The sequence below is a fragment of the Sparus aurata genome, chromosome 4 (genome assembly GCF_900880675.1).
Source record: "Sparus aurata chromosome 4, fSpaAur1.1, whole genome shotgun sequence".
Taxonomy (NCBI): Eukaryota; Metazoa; Chordata; class Actinopteri; order Spariformes; family Sparidae; genus Sparus; species Sparus aurata.
Genome location: NC_044190.1, coordinates 7,704,982 through 7,725,049, shown reverse-complemented (window position 1 = coordinate 7,725,049; position 20,068 = coordinate 7,704,982). Strand labels below are relative to the sequence as shown.

Below are 20,068 nucleotides of genomic sequence, written 5' to 3'. Positions count from 1 at the left end.
AAAATCTTGAGTGTATATATATTCCTGTAGAAATTTATTTTTTACCCAGCAATAAGGTACTGGAAAAGTTTTAAAATGACCCTTAAAAGTGCTTGAATTTGACCTTGAAAAATGTGTACGAACCCTGATACATGTATATTCATGTAAAACTTAAACTTACCTATACTTGTACTTTTGTTCGTGTACTATTCCTATGATTGACTTTTTAACACAATATCAATAACTTTTACTTGTGTGACTTGTGAGTACTTTTTAAAACACTGTTTAAAAACAACCCTTGTTCAGCAGTGTACTTCAGTCTTCACATATGCAATTTCTTCTGATTGTGGCATTTGGCTTAAAAGAAACATGCATGTAAACTCCAGGTTGTGACTAAACTTCACTTTCTAATTGCTGCTTTTGTCTTCTCAGGTAAAAATGCTCTTCATTTGTCTTCAAGAAATGGACATTCTCTGTGTGTGCAGAAGCTCCTGCAGGTAATGTGCCGTCATCCCCTTAACACTGTTTGCACCGGACTGATACTTACTCCTGTGAGATAATGTGCCAAATTACAAGATATTGTCTCACATTAAGATGTTCTTTGCACTCGTAGTTTCTTGTTGTGTATCTACACACTCTACTGTACAGTATATATTTACCACTGAGCAGCCTCCCAGTCTCTGGCCACTAAGAGCAGTTTCCTTTTTAGCTCCTTTAAATAATTATTGCCGAACAGCTCTGGCAGCTGAGCCCGCTCCGTATCGGTCAACAGTGGGCCCTGTTGAGTCACCATGACCCACTGGAGGATTTATGTGTTTACAATGAAGGGGCTATCGCTGCAATATTGTGCTCTCATAGCATCGTAGCCCCTCCCCCTGTGATCTAATGGAGGTCGCGGCTGTTGGCAGGGGGTTGTCAGTGGTGTTGACAAGCCGACCCTCCTGCAAACCTGCCGTCCATTCTTGGTGCCGTCATCACACCAGACATAGCAGCTGGACGCCAACACCCCCCTCCCCCACCACCTCCACTATCTCCCCTCCGTCAGCTGAACCCTCGAGGTATAGGATATCCCCCCTCCACTGCTCCACCGTCAGCTCCCATTGCCGCTCTCCCCCTCACCCCTCTTAGCTTTGTCATTTGAGCATGCTGCTAATTTTTGGCCCTTGTTGCTAGAGAGAGTTGTTTTTTTTTAGTCGGGCCAGAGCTGGCTGGCAAGCTTACCCAGCAACATCAGGCCCCTGTTAGCATTGAGTCCTCAAGGCGTCATAGCAGGCCCTCATCACCACAGAGGTGCAGTCACTGCTGTCCAACCAGCTGACTGACTGTGTAGAGATGTCACAGGCATATCAGCACAGCGCCACTTAGCCTAGTATGACCTACCCGCTGTTGACGCTCATGTTCCACTGACAGCCAATGGAAATAAATGATTTTGTCTTCTCCTCTCACGAATGTGATTGAGTTGTCAATCATATTTGCATCTTTTTATTTCCTCTAGCGTTGAATAATAATAAAATCCACACTCAACAACCAAATCAAGCACAATGCTCAGTTAATCAAATTATTGAAAATGCTGTATGGCCGAGTGCAGTATCCAAACTGCAGAACTATTAATGTTGTGATAAAAGACATACATGGGATACAAAGACATTTTGCTCTCCAGATGGACAAAAAGAACAACAGAAAACATGTTTGTTTATTGCAGTCTTGATTGTCACATCATCATGACTTGAATATTTTTTTTCTGTGAAAATGAAAATTGTGATCCAAATCCTAAAAGTAATCATTTCATATTCTTAATATCTGTGAAAATAATTTTTTTTTTTTTTTTTTTTGCCATATCATACCACTGTAAATGAAGCAAACTTTGTGATGACTGAGAGAAATATGTCATACTTGATCTATTGAGTTGTATTTAATACAGACGGCCAACCAGAGGGTATTTCTAGTGACTTGAAAGTGTCATTATTTGCAAAATAATTTTTAGCCTTTAGTCTTTTAGTCTCTTAAAAGGTGACACTATGCCTCATAATTAAAGTAGAACTTCATACTGAGACTTCTTTCCCCCCGAAACATCTTTCCATTTGTTAAAATTGTATTAAGCATTGTGGCTGAATATCTTTCCAGTAAATTTCACAATCTTTGTTTACAAAACTACTCTAGCTTGTCAGTGTTCATCCTGTGAACTTTCTGAGCTATTACTCTACGGATATATTTTACATTACAGGTCGGAGCAGCAACGATTAGTTAATCTTTTGAAAATAAATGACCAATTATTGTCATAATGAATCGGTTCAGTCATTTTTCAAACAATATGCTGAACATTAGCTGGTTCTAGCTTCTACATGTGAGGATTTGCTGTTTTTCATTGAGTTTTGAACTGTTGGTTGGACAAAAGAAGCAATTTGAAGACGTCACTTCGGGCACTGGGTAGCATGCTTGTGATGCTTGGTGAGCATTGTCTAAACTGTCATTCAGAAAATGGCTAAATTAGTAGCCTGATTACTGGATGTAATTATTGTTGAGTCTGAGCGTATCTGAAGGACAGTTTGGATGATGCTTTCACCCTGTCAGACAGAATTCATGACTGCATAGCTAAACATTTAGTTGACTAATGGTTACCAATGGCTTTTCAACCCATGATTATATCATTTCTTTAACCTTGTGTGGGCTCCTTCTACAGTAACATAACATACCTGAGGTAGATGGTGAAACAGGACAGGAACTCTGAGCTAGGCCGTCGATATGCGATGTGCTTTTGCTGGATGTATTGAAAGATTGCTCATGTTCCCGCCCTTAAATGCAAAAGACTTGTTGCACACGTGGCAACGAGCATCGTCTGCATCGATTCTCGTTAAGTATAGCCACACTCATGAAAATGTGTTTCTCTCAGCCTTTGCCACTCGGAGCAGGGTGTCTGTGTGAAGTGCCTTCATTTTTCAATACTTTTAGCAGAACCAGTGATGTTGGAGCTCATATGTTTAATACCCAGATTCAGGACCAAATCTAAAGGGTTCCATGGATAATTCAGCAATAAAGGAGTAACATCATTTTTTTCACTTGATTGTGTTGTGAAAACGTGTGCTTGTTATTTTACAGCACAACAGTCCAGTTGGAAACGTGGACCTACAAGGAAGAACAGCTCTACATGATGCTGGTAAGACCGACTCAAGAACTCAAGTATATTTTAGATTGCGCTGCAAACATCCAAATGCTCACATGAATGTTAAGGTCTTCAACATTAGAGGAGTTAAACAACAATTGTGTATGATAATGAAGAAGTTATGTCTGATTTTACTTGTTCATGTTTTTTCTGTACATCAAGCCAGTTCGAGGCTCCTGTCTGAGCTGAGTTGATGTCCGTGTGTGTTTCAGTGCTAAATGGGGTGAAATGATCGCAGCTGTTTTTGCTCTGTCTCTCCACAGTCATGGCTGGATGCCCCTCCAGTGTGAAACTACTCTGTGACAGCGGGGCTTCTGTGAATGCCAGTGATTTTGTGAGAATTGTTATTTCACTTAATTTCACACAGTGTGCTGTAATGGTCTCTTCTGGTATATTCTTTTCATTTTCCATGCTTGTAGTTGTCATTGTAGAAAAGTGTATTGTCGGCCCGCTCGGTAAAGGGTTTGACCTTGTTGAAAGCAGTCAGTAACTGCATGTACGGTCAATCTGAGCAGCACTAAAAGGTATTCAATAAAACCTCCTTTAGTTCACTTGAATGAGTGTTTTCTATATTAAGACCTTGTTTTTGCTTTGAGATGAAATATGATTTTTAGGGTTCAATCAAACTTTATTATTGTCATTGGAAGATGTTGACGGTTCTCAGCCATCTAGGTAATTGTAGTTCTAAGTGCTAGATTGTAGGCAACTGGACGTTGTTTTACTTGTATTTATTTGTATGTCTCTGGTTTTTCTCCAGGATGGCAGGACACCTCTGGTGCTGGCAACCCAGATGTGTCATCCACGCATCTGTCAGCTGCTGCTGGAGCGAGGAGCTGATATCACCATCCGGGACAAACAAAACAAGTAAGAGATATCCGCCCTCGTTGTGTCGGTCTTTGGTAGAATTGGCAAATTTGAATAATTGGGGACCTTTGTTGCTCAAAAAGAGGCAGCTTTTGACACATGTTGTTGGTTGATAAGTTAAACAAGTCACACTGTTTGTATTTCTGTTGATTTCCTTTAAGTGACAGCCTTTTTGCCTGTTTTTGTATTCCTCTGCAGAGGTGTTGGCCATGGCCAAAGGAATTATGTTTTCAGGTTGTCTGTCCCATTCTTGTGAACATTAAATCTTAAGAACGTCTCAGGGAATTTCTTCAGATTTGGCACAGATATCCGCTTTGACTTGCAGATGAACTGGTTAGATTTTGGGGGTCAAAGGTCCCTGCGACTTCATAAAACACATTTTTGACCTTCACTGAATAATTCAAAAGATAATTTTTAAATGCCATAACTCAGGAACAGCCACTTGACTGGTGTACGGAGATGCAATCATGAGGCGGTAATTCTCTGACTGTTTCTGATGCCAATATCAAGTCAAAGAAAATACTGTACACTCTGTATTGGCTATTAACATTTATTACAAATCATCAAGACCAAAAAGGTATTTCTGTGGGGCATTTTGGCTGACTTGCCTTGAAAAAACTGGATTATACAAAACTTAAAAAAAAAAAAAACAGGGTAAGATAGGTGATAAATATGTGTGAATGTAGAAAACTAAAGCAAATAGATCATTTTTAGTAAGGGAGACCTTGAAAATCACTAATAATGTTGTTGCATACTGAAGTCTCAGATGTTTTTTAAGGATCGATTCATAAAGCTGAAGTCCATGTGTGTTACATGTTGCATTAGTGTCATGATTTCTCAAGTTTAAATGCTGCAAAAACAAGAGAACTATTTTCGGTGTGATATAAGTTGTGTCATCTTAACAGTTCAATACAGTTCTGCCTGACAAATTTATTGTTGTGTCTCGGCATCAATTGTAGCACAAAGCAACAACAGTCCTTTTGATATTAAAAGAAAACAGCCAGATATGGTGACAAAAAACAGGATAAATCAACCTAGTTGAGCCAACACAGCACTTCATTATTCAGCAGTAGTTGAACAAACACCAGGTGAATTGAACCGTGAGTGGATTTGGGAGCTCTAGTTTGTGGGATTTTCTTGCTCATGGACGGTTTTCTCTTTTGACCCCCTCAGGACAGCGCTGATTCTGGGCTGTGAGTACGGCTGTAAGGATGCAGTGGAGGTGTTGCTGAAGAGCGGCATTGACGTGAAGGCGGTTGACGGCTTGGGTCACGATGCATTTCACTACGCTCGCCTCAGCAAAAACCCGGAGCTTCTTGCAATGGTCAAAAGTTACGTCGAAAAAGCCACCAGAGGTCAGATAATAAAAATGTCCTTCGGCTGTTTGTTTGGAATAAAAAAACTGACCACGATAATTAGGTGTTATTTCAGTGAGTCACTAACTCCTGCAGACAACAGCAAATGTGGCACTTTTTCATTACACTTGATAAAATAGGTGAAAACAATAATGCATGCAGGGAAAATGTGATATCCTGATGCTGTTTTGCTTGTTTTCCCCCCATTGGTTAGTCAACATAATTTCACAGTTGAGGGTTGCAGATTTGCAGAACATAGAATAATTAACACTGCACTACATTCTGTGTGAATTTCCTTTTGTAATCTTTATTTCATTGAGTCTTTTCAACATCTTTTTATGAGCTCTTTTCTTTCTTTTAAGCATGTCTTTCCTCTTACATGTTTTCAAGTAACACTCTGCTCTGTAAACATACTTCTTTTTCAAATCATGAACACATACAGCAGGAAATGTATAATCTGAACATGTTGTTTTATTTTTCTGCTACAGATAAAGAGGCTGCAAAGATTGAGCAGTGGAAGAGACAGGTAATCTCGCAGAATTCATTTCAAAGGCATACATCTTCCATTCTGCCTGACCAGTAATGAGGAGCAGCTGTTATTCTCCACACTTCTTTACATATTTTAGAGGAGATTCATGTCAACATGTAGCGTGACAGGAATAGCAATGAACTGACATTTGTGCAACCATTTTCGCCTCCTCGGTCCCTTTTGTTACAAGATGATAAAGGTCAGGGCTGCTCGCTCTTCAAAGCCATTGTTTAGAGACCTTCCTGTCTGCCATTAGTACATTTGGCGCCTCAATATTCTGCATTTTCTGCCAGTTGTTATTGTCTTTGACTTGCTGCTGTTTAATTCAGCCGTTCCCAAACCTGTGACATACTCAGATGTACATGACTGCCATCTAGTGTTTATTATTGGGAGTTGTGCCATGAACTTGTCCACCCTGTGGTAATGCCGTTTGTTAAAAACATGTCCTGTGTTATCTGCAGCATTCAGTGGAGCGATCAGAGGCGGCTGAGGTGAACAGAAGGGATCAGATCATACATGTAAGTGCTGTGACTTCCCCACACATGTTCACTTTGTTTCATTAAAGGTGCAATATGCAAGAATTGGCATCCTGTAAAATTCCTATTCAAAACAAATAGTTGTTATTCAGATGATATGCTGCACCCTAACTGCTGCTAACAGTAGCTGCCAATGGCTATTTAGCTCAGTTAGCCCTGCAGCTAGCAGTCTAGAGTGAGAGCCGGGAGCGAGATGGGCTGCGACAAGCTAGTTAGTATGCTAGCTGCAGTAGTTGGCTCTGCAACAAAAGTAAAACTGAAATTTGTCAAGGTCCAGTTACTGAATGATAAATATATAACAACTCATTTGTAATTTACGGATGTGGATGTCTTGATCAGTCCTATATTTGTAAGTTTTATGGTTTTGTTATTTAGCTCTCAGTAGAGTGTATACCTCCACCAAGGCCCAACAGTCACAGTAAATTCAATCAAATCTAATCCAATATCAAATAAAACATATTTATTTGTATTTTTATTCTGATCTGCATCAAATTGTACTCACTCATAGATACCAGTCACATAGATGCCTTAGATGTTTTTCATCAAGATGCCTGCATCATTTCCTGAGAAACCTCCTATCTCACAATGTTTAAAAAAAAAGTTAACAAAAAGTACAATAAAGTCCTGGATCTCTCCCTTTAACTTGATCTGTATCATAAGTCAATTTTGGGCTGACACACATCCGCCATCCACATTTTGTGGAAATCAGTGCAGTGATATTCTGCTGACAAACAAACCAACAAAGTAGACTCCAGTGAGACCCTGACCTCCTTGGCATGAGTAATACAAGCAGATAGTTGCTAGGCTTTACAGATCGTCAGTGGAATACCAGTTCAGCAGGGTATAGGGAATACCTATAATAAAAATGAAAAGTAATCAAAGTATCAGACATCTAGCAAGTAAGGTAGAGAATGCTATAGCCCCCGCCTGATGGGCCTATCCAGGGTAGTGCTTGGCCATTTTACTCACAGGTAGATTAAAGTTTGATGTTTTCATGTGTGTTTTAGGACTTGGAGAGGCAGAACGAGACCCTGCAGGACAGTCTCATGAAGTACCACCAGGAGCAGAGAGCCCTGTTAGATAAGGTCAACATGCTTCAGCAACAACTCACACAGGTAAACAACACAACGAGACAGCAGACAGCTGAGCTAGAAAGAAAGAGCAGTTCAGCAAAGACCTCGAAGTGTAATGTCCTTCAGCATTAGCTTCTTTTTTCAGTGCTCATAATTTTCTGTTGATGGGTAGATCTGACGTTCCTACAAGAGGATTTTGCAAATATTATGATAATAACTGAGCTAAGTTGTGTTCTCTTGGCCTTGTATCATAGGTCTGACATGATAAATCAAGACAAAATGTGTTTTAGGACATGTTTAATAAATCTTTTTCATAGGGTAGAGCAGGCTTTGGTACAGATTGCTTATGTTAAAGGCGAGTGACTTTAGTGCTTCATTCAGTGAGAATGATAGATTTCTCAGTATTGGCTGAATGAAAAATATGTTTTCACAGGAGAACAAAGACATTCTATTAAATACATTTTAGAGGCATAAGTCACTGACTACATAATATGCTCTTTCATCTGCAGGAAAAGATAACTGTGGAAGACACCCAGAAAGAGGTATGAAACTCATGATTGCTCTGACATTATGACATCTAAATTGTGTTCTGTCTCTGGTTGTAAGGATAATAATCAGTATGACATTATAATTAACAAGTAGAAATCATGGGTGCAGTTTGTAGACGGTCTTCAAGTACTGTCTGACCTCTGAAACCTAAAAATAAAGGCTGCATTCCAATCAGCGTTGGAGGTCGGAATTTCCTGGTTGAAATTCCCAACTTCTGACCTCCAGGCGTTCCAGGTGCACGACGCCAAAAGTGAACAAAAGACTTTACTGACTGTAACAGAATGATTTGTCTCAGCTGTTCAGCCATCTTGCATAGATAAGGGAAATAGAGCAGCGAGAAAAACACACGAGATAGAAGAAACCATTATATATTTTGTCGTGCATCATTTTGAACCTCAAAAGGTGTTTAAATAATCCATTCACTCACTTAATACAAATAATGTAGTCGATAAATACACCCTTCCCACTTCCCATGGGTGCTGCCATTGTTGTGTGGTGCCAGACAACTGCTCCCTTGTGAAGCCTGTGTAGATGGATGTGCCGTGAGTTTACAAGTACTAGAGTGGCGTTCCATTGTACTTTTTCTGGTATGAGGTGTAATGTTCAACTTCCAAGTTGTCTGGAACACAGCATAAGAGCCGAGGATGTAGGCGGATTGGAGGATGTTGCCAGTGCTGTGTCAACACCGAAATGCGCGTGAGGAAGTGAAGGGGAGGAAAAAGGAAGGCAGCACAGTCTGAAACGCCACTTGAATGGTTCTTAATAGCACTTGATGACATCCTATCAGGTAGTTCAGGAATACAGGTCAAGTGCTGTGGTAATTTATTTTGTGACTTCATGAAATAAGAAAATAAGTGTGTTCCAGAGTTTTAGTTGGTTCCAGAGTTTGATTTTAGTTGTGAAAGAAAGACCAACAAAATAGAAAAATTCAAAGTCCTCAGAGAGCCGTTCTCCCATTAAAGCTGCAGTCAAGTTGTAATACTTTCATGAACTTCAGTGGATCAATAATCGTCCATATGGTTTATTATTGTGGGCACAGCTGAGCACAAACTGTCCTACAGAGCAGCTGTGTTTTCTGGGGGACTGTCTCGGCGTTCTTTGGATGTAAAAACTTTGCTTTGTGAGAACTCTCTGGGGATCGTCTACTCTGCTCCCTGAGGAGCTTATTTTGCTCCAGACTTCTTCAGCAAGCTTCTTTAATGCTGGTACTACTTTTATTGATTTTGAAGCACCTGCAGTAGTGACACAAACACACAATTTAGCTTGTGAATAATTTAGTAGATATCTGGTAGAAGACCACAACAGTCACTCTGTGTTTAAGTCCCTGGTGTGTGGCTGCATGTTCTGCGCGTTTCTCAAAGAGGCGCACATATTGATTTGTATAAAGTCTAAACACAGTCCTGAATAGATGGAATCAGTTCAATCAAAGTGCATGTATTATCTTTATAATGTCATATAATAAACAAAGATCTACATTGTATTTCCCATCATTCAGTCAGTCACCTCTTCCTTGAGTGTTGTCTTGCTACTCACGCCTTTGCTTTCATGTCGAATCAGAAGGAGCAGCTGAAGTCAATACTCGGCACCAAAGAGAGAGACGAAGGTGCTCGAGGCCTGGAGACTGTCAAGGTCCAGCTCCGGAGCACTATGGTCAGTGACATCATGCATACCTGAATCTACTTTGAAGCTTTTATCTTCTTTAATCAGAGATGTTTTGATCTGTATGCTGACTTGCAGCAATAAGCATATTGCTATGAAGTGATTCTTGAGCTTTGATGTCTATTTTTGTTGCTCTGAGAATTCAGGTCGCATATTTGAAGTCTGAAAGTTTTTAAGTGAAGTTCTTTGTCAGTTTACTTACTAACTTAGGAGGTAAACTTAGCTCAAATTGTTGCAGTCCTGCAATGAATCCTCCATCTATGAAGGTTATATTGTTATAGTATTTGTTGAAGCTGTTTTTCAGAGGTGTTGATTCAATCGTACGTTCATTTTAGAGGATGTAGTTTATTATGCTGTTCCAACTGTATAGCATCATACTAACATGTGTGGTGTATTATTTGTCAGCCTATTTATATCAGTGAGAGTATTAGTAATTTCAAGATCTGCTTTAAGAAAATCCATAATACATGTGACCATCACAGTAAGTTTTTGAACTAAATTGGTTCTGCTAAATGTTTTTATGGTATTGAGATAAATACTGTTTTTTAAATCAGGTCTTGAATGTCTCAGTGCAGCCATGTAATGAGTGTGTGTCTCTTTGTATTCACAGGGCGACTACTCTGGGCAGTCTGTTATCAAAGGTTAGCTTCCTTTCATGCCTTACATCTTAAAGACATTTTTTACATCATTATTTCAGACTTCACCAGCCGAATATAACAATGTTATGCTTGTCTTTCAGGTAAAGAAAACATTCTGGTCAAACAAGCTCACAGTCTGGATTCTGACCACGTAAGTTGGAACAGTTTCTTGTGACTTGCCATTTATTAAATTAGAGTCATTATCTGTTTACTTAGTCATTTATCGATGTTCAGACTACTAGCAAAAATCTGTTTTTTTGCATTTCCACATTGTTTCCAGATTGATTTTAGGAAATCTGGGCAACAGAAACCACATGAAATGCGATTTTTGCAAATCGGATCCAAAACACATTTTGAGGTGGTTTAAACTGCGATACAAATTGGATTTCTACCGATGCGACTCAGTCCGGATGCTCTGGCTGGATTTCAAAGTGCCTTTTAATTTCAAGTCCAGAGAGAAAGAAGTGAGCAGCCACAGAGAAAAAACAGTCCATGAACATTCACAGTGAAATTATTTGTCTGCTCTGCATCTTGACGGCATGATTGTTGGGAGAGGAAGATGATGGGTATATATCTCATATACTTATGTGTCTGCACGCTACATCACCAGTGTACAAAGTGACTAATGCAGTGTTACCACAGCAACCCGTGCAAATCAGTTGGCGTTGTCGGGACATAAAAAATCCAATCTGATCTCTTCCAAATAACAGTGCAGACACAACAAATCTGATTTGCCTGCTGTCTGAACAAAGCCAAAGCAGTCTCTGTCAGCAATCATTAGTTTAAAACAGACCTGTATTAAACTGCAAACACAGTTCCAGTCTTCTGTCTTTCATTCGTAAAAGAGTAAAAGTGACTAGTTATAATAATTTGGTCACATTTGTTGTGTATCTGTATCACTGTGTGTTTTCCCTCCTCCTCTGCAGGTGCTCCAGAATCCCTCCATGTCACAGTCACTGTCCAGACCTCTAGAGAAGAGTCCGCCCTCTGCAGGCTGGGACCTCTCCGCTGAACTGGATGCCCTCCGACTTGAACACGAAGCGGTCAAGAGAAGACAACAGTCGGCGGAGGAAGAGGCAGCGCGGCTTAACACCGTCCTGAACCGTAGAAACCGAGAGTGCCAGGAGCTGGTTCAGAGCAGAGACACCATCCAGAAACAGGCCGACCAGCAGATTCAAGAACTGGAAGACGCCTTGGGGGACGTCCAGAAGCGGATGCTGGATTCTGAGTGTAAAGTCAAACAGCTGCAGGCCCATGTGGTCGCTGTGAAGGAACACTTAGGAGGTCAGGCGACAGAAGAACTGCGTGCTCAGCTCCAGGATATCAAGGCCAAGTATGAAGGTGCTTCAGCTGAAGTGGGTCGAGTTCGTAACCGCCTCAAGCAGAGCGAGAAGGCGTTGGAGGAGTACAAGAGCAGCGAGAGCCAGCTGGCAACTGAGGCAGAGAGGCTGAACCAGGACCTGGATGCTCTGACTGCAGAGAGAGACGATCTCACAGAAACTCTTTTAGAGATGGAAACCCAGCTGAAACAGGCCCAGACTAAACATGGCAACACGGTACCTGCTGAGAAGTTCGACAACATGAAAAACCTGCTGACCAACGCTGTCGACGAGAAGGAGCGTCAGCTGGCTGAGCTGAGGGAAGACTATGATCGTGTGCTGGAGGAGGTGGCCGAGCTCCACCGGAAGCTGGACAGTCCGTCGTCCCACAGAGGATCGGGAGCTTCTGAGGAGCAACAGAAGATACAGGCCGCTTTAGAGGAGCAGAATGCTTCATTGAAAAGAAAACTTGTGGATTTGACCGCCAAATCCCAGGCGCTAATCCGTGAGGTCGAGGAGAGCGAGGAGGAGAGAGATATTCTACGAGAGCAGCTGGATGAGTTCAACAGCAGGATTGAGACGGACTTTGTACCCATGAAGGAGCACGAGGAGGCTCGGAGGAACATGGTGACAGCTCTGGAGGAGCTGGAGGACAAACTAGTGGAAGCCAGTGAGCGTTATGGAAAAGCAGAAGCACAAGTTCATCAGCTTCAAAGTGAGAGGGCCACGCTGCAGGAGAACGTCAGCAACATTCAGAGTTCCACACAGAGTGAAATAGACAGTCTGAGGTCTCAGAACACTGATCTAATGAAGAAACTTGAACTTTTGCAGACTAGATGTGAAGACAAAGATAAAGAGTGTGTGCAGCTGAACACACACATCCAGACTCTGACGCAGAGCGTGGATGGAGAGTATGTTCCCAGACAGCAGCATGAGCAAGTGAAGATGGAGCTAAGTTCCACCTTAGAGAGTGTCAAAGCTGAGATGTTGAAGTTGGAGACCAAGGAAAAAGAAAGTGGGGAAGAGATGAAGAAGGTGAAAGAAGGAAATGAGAAGTTGAAAGAAGAGTTGGAAAAAGTCCTGTTGGAGATGAAAAAAGACTTTATACACGTAAAAGATCACAAAGCTGCCACAGACAAGTTGAGTGCTGCTGTGGTCGAGGCAGAGAAGAAAGCAAACGAAGTGTCAGCGATGTATGTGTCGGCTCAGAAGGAAACAGTGAAGCTTACCCAAGAACTGGAGGCTCAGAAGAAAGAACTTGATACCATTCAGGAGGCTATTCAGTCCAAGTTTATCCCAGTGACCACGGCTGAGGAGAAAGAGCATGCATACAGTTCCCAGGTGAAGGAGCTGACAGCCAAACTTGTGGAACTGGAAGAGAAGTATAACAAAGAAAGGTCTGTCGGACAGAGCAACCAACAGGAGAAAGAGAAGCTTAAAGTTGAGATGGAATCTGTTCAGCAGAGACTAGACTCTGCTCTAGTTAACAGTGAAAAGCACAAGGATGTGGAGGAAAAGTTCAATGGCAAATTTGTGGAATTGACTCAGAAGTTTGCCGACTTAGAGCAGCAGCACAAGGAGGTGATGTCTCAGAACGTCGATCTCCAAGAGCAGAACGCCCACTGCAACACTCAGATCCAGAATCTCCAGGAGCGTCTGAAATCAGAACTGACTCGGATTTCAACTTACGACACGGAGCTCAAAGCCCTCCACGATGCCATGCAGCAAGCTCAGACTGACTGCAAGAAAGCAAAAGAGGCTCAACAGGAGGAGGTCCAGAGGGTCTGTGCCTTACAGAAAGAACTGCAGGAATACCGCGTGGATCAGGCTTCTCAGCTGCAACAACAGGCCAAGTCTCAGGAGGCCCTGGAGGCTGAAGTCGCCAAGCTTCAACTGGCTCTCCGTGAAGAGGAGGAGAACAGCGCCCAGAGGGCTGAAGACGTGTCCGCACTGCAGTCCGAGCTCCTTCAGGCTACGCAGGCCCTCGAGGAAAATCGCTCCAGGGAAGACCAAATGAACCAGCTGAACAAAGAGAAGCAGCAGCTGGAGGAGGAGGCTGCCAACCTGAGCAGCAAGCTGTTGAGCTTAGCAGAGGAATGTGAGAAGGCCCATCGGGAGACGACGCAGGCAAAGGACAGCGAGGGCAGAGCGAGGACGGAGATGGAGTCCGTCCAGGAGAAGGGACGAGCCATCGAGAGAGAAATCAGGGAGCTGAAGGAGCGATATGACGAGTCGCTCAGCACCATCGGTGACCTGCAGAGGAGGATTCAGACATCAGCTCAGCAGACTGAAGCCAAAGACAAGAAGGTAGTAAAAACATATTTAGTGGTGCTTCGTTATGGTTTATGGTCAAACTCAGCGTCACTATATCCAAATACCCAAGCTGCAATGTTTGACTAACAGCGTTACAGTGAGGTGCTGTAGTGCTGCAGAGATGTCCCAGCCTACAGAGCTTTGTTTTTTAGTTTGGTCCCAACAAGTGTCACATCATCATGGTTTTGACAGTTTTGTCAGTCAAAATGAAAGTTAAAATGTGTTTAACTATAGCTAAATGACACCTCTATCTTGTGAAAATGTAATGATCCACCACTGAAAATAATTTCTGCAAGTAAATTTGTAGAGAAATCCGGTTTGTTTCTATTTCTGGGGATAAAAATCTTCTTTCACCTTTGCAGTGTGATTGGTAAAGTAATTAAAAATGTATGAATAATAACGTACATTTTTGTGTGTGTCAGATCACGGAGTTGTTGACGGACGTTGAGCGATTGAAGCAGGCACTGAACGGTCTGTCCCAGCTGGCGTACACGAGCAACGCGCCCAATAAGAGACAGACGCAGCACATCGACACACTCCAAGCCCAGATCAAGAGCCTACAGCAGCAGCTGGCTGTGAGTGGACATGCGTCACATACTGAACATGTGTTAGGGAAGATTAAGTTAATAAATGCATACACCGCTTCATATTAATGCGATTTACTGCACATTAGTGCACACATCTATTAAGTCTTTCAGAAAAACTTGTGGAGCCTAGTTTCTCTATTTTTATACACACTGATATTTACAGAGTTTACTTAACAGAGTTCATGCAGCAACACTTTGGCCTCAAAAACTTCAATCTGCTCTGGTTAGTTAGAAGAAGAATGCTGGAAATTACATGTTATGTGTACGGTATTTTAGTTTTTTGGCTCATCATGTAGCTCAGAGAATAAACATTTTATACCAAAAACACATTTTAAAACATTTTCTTTCTTTCTTTAGCAGCATATTAGCTCTTTATTAGTCATCATAAAGTGCTTATTAATGCCATATTCCACCTCAACTAAGAGTTCTCCCTCCTTAGTTATTAGTTAAGCCTCACTTTGCAATGGGGAACATATTCTGAGTTAGAACAAAATATGACTTATTCTTATTTTGACGCTATAAACACTTCATAGTTTGTTTATCACACAAGTGCAGAGCATATTTATGAAGTCTTATTCGGAGAAGAATGATATTGGCCAGCTGAAGCATCAAAGTTAACCACTTTTCTCTCTCTTCTGCTCGATAAGGATGCTGAGAGGCAACACAGAGAGGTGGTTTCAATTTATAGAACTCATCTACTCAGTGCAGCACAGGTGAGTTTATCTCTGTTTATTTTCTTTCTTAAACTCTGAACATTGTTGATGAAAAATGTTTGCTCGGTTCCCTTCATTGGTCTTAATTAAAATAATTAGTTTCTAAACAATAAGGAGGCTGAACTCAAAGAGATTCAGTGATTGGATTTTAGAGCGGAGTTAGTGAAAAAATAATTGGCACAAATGCCCTTAAATATAACTTGTTTAGGAAAAGAGATGAATGATTTCATTAAAACCAACATGACTGCCTGAAAAATGCTCCAATTATTTGATAAAAATCTGTCTTTGACACAGTGTATGTTAAGAGCTAAATGTTCAATGAAAAAAAGTATAGATTTCTGACTCGAAGCCCTTCATAGCTTGTTTATCACTTAACTGATGGTCTTAAAGTCATACAATCATTATGGCAACAGAATGTAATTCTCAGCAGAGAAAGACGCAAAGAGAACCAGAACTGCTCCAGCAAATGGTGGGTCTGCCACAACAACTGCAGCAAGGTTTCATTTAGCTTCAAGTCACTGTTGCTGAGAGGTGAAATAGATCTCTGAATGGTTGATTGACACACTGGTGCTGCCAATTCAAAGAATAAATGATCACACTATTGTAAGTATTAAATAATATGTAGAAAACAGGAAAATAATTTCATGTTCTATCAAATCATGGCCGTGTTTTTGACAAGATGCAAGTTAAGCCACATTTTAAGACCAACTTTCAGCACTTTGTCACCATCCAAAAGCAAAAGGGAATTCATGCGTTTGCACCTCAGTGAAATGTGTCGTTAATATTGCCTGAAAGCCTGCTGAGTGTTCAAGGAGAAGTGTAATGGTTGGAAATCATTACACTGTAAATAATCCTGGCTGAGATGGATGTGGTACAGATGGATTAACTGAAGCCCATCGTGTGTTTTGTGTTCTAGGGACACATGGACGAAGACGTCCAGGCCGCTCTACTACAGATCATCCGCATGAGACAAGAGTTTGTGTGTTAAAGGTTCCTCCAAAACAAAAAGCTGTCGGCTGACTCAAATTCTCACATCTCCCACTGCAGAGTCCCCCGCTGTGGCCCCTGTGGGTGCCCAGTGTGTGTGTGTGTGTGTGTGTGAGTGTGTGTGTGTGTGTGTGTGGCTGCGCTGAAATCCATGTTTTTGTCGTACGGCTGCACTTTGGTTCTCAAATATCTCAATCCCTGTGTTGTGAGTCAAAGTGAATAACTGTATATTTTAAAATACAAATGTGTTGTTTCACCCTCAATAGAAACGCAGCCAATGAAAACTGAATTTATTTAAACAATGATATTGTATCAAACTGACCTGTGGACTGATTTTGATATAATGATCTTCATATATGCAGGAACATTTTTCCGTCGTTCATTCAAAATGTGGGAAAAAAGGCAATTCCATACATTTCTGTTGAATCTCTTATAAATGCAAGTCTCTGTATTTTCACGCAGCTTTATCGGATTATATTTAGTGTAATGGGAGTTGTGTGACATGTAGACCTCTTCTGTAGATGACTCACTCTTGAAATGCTCAGCTGAAATGTAAAACGGACATGAACACAAAGACCACTTTTCACATTCCCACCTAACAGTCAGCTCTGGTTTTTAACAGCAATGTTTTCCAGAATTTAGAGGACAGGTTCACATTTTTTTCAAGTCTGTCTTTAAATGTTAGTCGGGTTCCTGTAGAAGTTTTGTTTCCTGCAGTAATTCTTTGCAATTCTAATGTTAGTGATTGGACTTAAAAATCGCAAATCTCATTCCCTGAAAATGTAGTCAAAGGTCCCATATTATACTCATTTCCAGGTTCATGCTTATACTTTCAGGTGTCGACGAGAAAATGTTTAAAAAACGCGCGACTTTTCTCATTCTATCCAGTGCTGCAGTCCCTCTATTCACCCTTTGTCTGGACACTGAATTTGAGTGCCTGTCCCTTTAAAACCCCCCTCCTAAAAAAGCCCCGCCTGGCAGTGACATCACAACCTTACAGAAGTCCTAGCAGCTCGTTTGAAGGCACAGTTCCTGAATACTTGCTTTGAGGATTTGTCTGTAGATCGAGCATTTTGATGCTTTCACAGGATTTATTGTAATTATTATTTGTTGTAAGACTGCTGGTATAAACCTTCCACCGGGACACCAAAAGAGAAAACCACAACAACCTCTGAGCTTGAAGTTACACGCTGATAAAGCCAAGTTACTCGAACACTAACATACAGTAGCCACTAATGTTATGAACGTAGACTAGCTAGCAGTTTCTATCTTCTCTTTTGCGGGGACTTGGCTATTTTAAATACAAACGATCCAGAATGTTTCTAGCTCCACGCCATAATGATAATTGGTGCAGCCGGACGTTTCTGTAGCGCTGACAGAGAGCTGTGGAGAGAGATTTATCCACTGTAGCAACTAGGCTGCTTTTAATCACAGCAAGACCCAGAGACCACATGAGTGGATATCTTATAAAGTTAGAGTAACTTCAGTAAAACATTTCCATTTTACATTTTCACGGACAGTTCCTTCTCGTTGCAGTGAAAGTTTATTTAACAGAGTGAATTTTGGACTTTGGAATCCATTTATTTCACACATTGAGAATGTTCATTGATGATTACAGCAAACAAAACCTGTTTTAACAGACTTTAAAAAAAAATGTAAACCCATCCTTTAACACAATACTCAGATATCACCTGTGCATTGAAGGAGTTACTGATCTCCAGTCTGAAGCTGGCAGTGAAGAGATCCCTTCCTGACATGATTTGAAAGGGGAGTTGCTCTGTGGAGTGACTCGACTCGATCTCTTACATTTAAAAAGCACAATAAGAGGATCTGTTCATGTCCATTATGAAGAGAAGGGAAGGATCACAGGATCCAGTAATTGTGTCAGTGTACATGGGGGTATATGCGTATTGTTTTAACACAGACTTGAATCTCTCTTTTAACCTTGTTCATGTCGGTTGTAACACTTCAGCGTCTTTCTCCAGACTCATTTTTTGGCACAGTTTTCCCCTTCTGTAGATCCAAACTAGAACATGTGTTTTCAGAACAGTCCAAAGACCTGAAGATGATGAAGTCATCAGGATCTAGAACTGCTCGCCGTGTTGTCATGCGGTTCGATGGTTATGTGACAGATTCGACAGTCGTGTCACACACAGTCTCGTCTGTGCTGGATTTGAGTCGTGGGTGGAGGTGGAGCGGAGACCTCTTGCTGTGTCCTACAGTTTGCAGTGGCACGTCTACCTTTTTGTTGAAACCAGAGTGTCCTCTAGTGGTGAGACTTGGCAGGCCAAGTTGATAGAAATTGTAATAATCAGTGTGGCCCAGGGGTGCGCAGCAGTTGTTTGTGGAGGCTGTAGACCTGCACCAGTGACATTTATTATCAGTCTCACAGACAAATGAGAGAATATGAAATGTCAAACTAAATGTAAACTAAAGCGCTTGACCGTCTTCAGTGACGTTAAATGAAGCCTGACTTCATATCAAACCTGATGTATGTTGCAGCCTCCTAGAACAGCCTCTGCGCCCCCTGAGCCAGCTGCTGGTGACTCTTGATGGTGTAGTGTAGTGGTGTTGTGATTGTTGAGCGAGTCTCTCATGCCTTTCCACTGATATATTTTTCATAGCTTTGTACGACTTTAATTACTGTACTACAGTGTGACAATTCTGATATTCAGCAGGTCTGGAAGTAGAACGGCACAAAACTCGTCCCGGGTAACATTTTAACGTAGGAAGGAACAGACTCCTTCATCGATGTGGATAGAAGAACCGCCTGTCCAGCTGACACACCTCTCTGTTTTTTTTTATATTCTGGCCAAAAACTCTTTCACATGGTTTAAAAAACAAGATGCAGATGTTTGGGATTAACACTAATCGTTTTGAATATTTCTTTCTGTCGTCCCTCGACCGTTAACACAAACTATCAATAAAATCCAGTTAAATATGTAACACTGTTTACCAATCTGTTTGAATCGGTGGTTTTCTTTTGGCAATAATATTTGTGTTTGTGGATCAGTAATACGAAATCAATAAAAGTGCCTAACATAGAAAACTACATCTGTGTTCAAGTGTGTTTTGTTTTCAGTGCAGGGAGGAATTCTGTGCAGTTTGTTCCAGATGGAAATCCATCACAACCTTTTTATCATTACAAACTCCTGTGAACCGTTCAGGATTCAAACAGTTAAAGTAAAGATGTCATGTTAGAACATTACTCTGGTAAAAATGGAAGTCATAGAATCTGATATTAAATTAACTTAGGTATCAACAAGTAAAAGTAAACTGCACATATGTTTCCATGTATACACATTAAAGTGGTCGGGTGATTATTGGATGAGATCTTGAGCATTTTCCAATCACCAGAATCTGATTTTGTGTTGTTTTTTTTTATCTGCTTTGCCAATAAAATAAATTCTCCTTTGGCTCTGATGCCACGTGTGATTTGCAAGGTAACAAGTAACTAAAGTTATCAAATAAATATAGTGTTGTGAAAATTCAAATATTTGCTGCAGTAATGTAGTGGAAGGGCAGAAAATGGAAATACTCAAATCCAACTTTGAGGTACTTGAACTTTACTTAAGTGCCTCACTTGAGTAAATGTAGTTGCATTCCTTTACTGAATGTCACTATATTTTAATCGTTTGGTTTCCTCTTATGTTTCCAGATCAAATCCAACGATCTGATGAAGCAGCTCAGCTCATTTTGTTTTGTTCTCATTAACTCACGAATATCTAATTATGCAGAGAAATACCCGAGTATTCAGAGGTTTCAAGTAGAGCGGTTTACTGTTGGTGTGCTTCCAGCTCCACACAC

The 20,068-nt window shown here is 41.1% G+C and overlaps 1 protein-coding gene across 2 annotated transcripts in view; it reads left to right on the top strand.

The window, feature by feature from the left end:
* uacab (uveal autoantigen with coiled-coil domains and ankyrin repeats b) overlaps positions 1–19,313 on the top strand; it is a 51,421-nt gene extending 32,108 nt beyond the window's left edge. For both annotated transcript variants that reach the window (XM_030413750.1, XM_030413752.1), the window contains exons 4-19: positions 412–476; positions 3,076–3,133; positions 3,403–3,473; positions 3,897–4,003; positions 5,177–5,358; positions 5,847–5,884; positions 6,349–6,405; positions 7,431–7,538; positions 8,006–8,038; positions 9,603–9,695; positions 10,315–10,345; positions 10,444–10,493; positions 11,269–13,968; positions 14,397–14,549; positions 15,209–15,274; positions 16,191–19,313. In XM_030413750.1, coding sequence (XP_030269610.1) covers positions 412–476; positions 3,076–3,133; positions 3,403–3,473; positions 3,897–4,003; positions 5,177–5,358; positions 5,847–5,884; positions 6,349–6,405; positions 7,431–7,538; positions 8,006–8,038; positions 9,603–9,695; positions 10,315–10,345; positions 10,444–10,493; positions 11,269–13,968; positions 14,397–14,549; positions 15,209–15,274; positions 16,191–16,262 — 3,884 coding nt within the window. In that variant the 3' untranslated portion in view covers positions 16,263–19,313. The remainder of the gene's footprint in view (positions 1–411; positions 477–3,075; positions 3,134–3,402; positions 3,474–3,896; positions 4,004–5,176; positions 5,359–5,846; positions 5,885–6,348; positions 6,406–7,430; positions 7,539–8,005; positions 8,039–9,602; positions 9,696–10,314; positions 10,346–10,443; positions 10,494–11,268; positions 13,969–14,396; positions 14,550–15,208; positions 15,275–16,190) is intronic.
* The last annotated feature ends 755 nt before the right edge of the window (positions 19,314–20,068 follow it).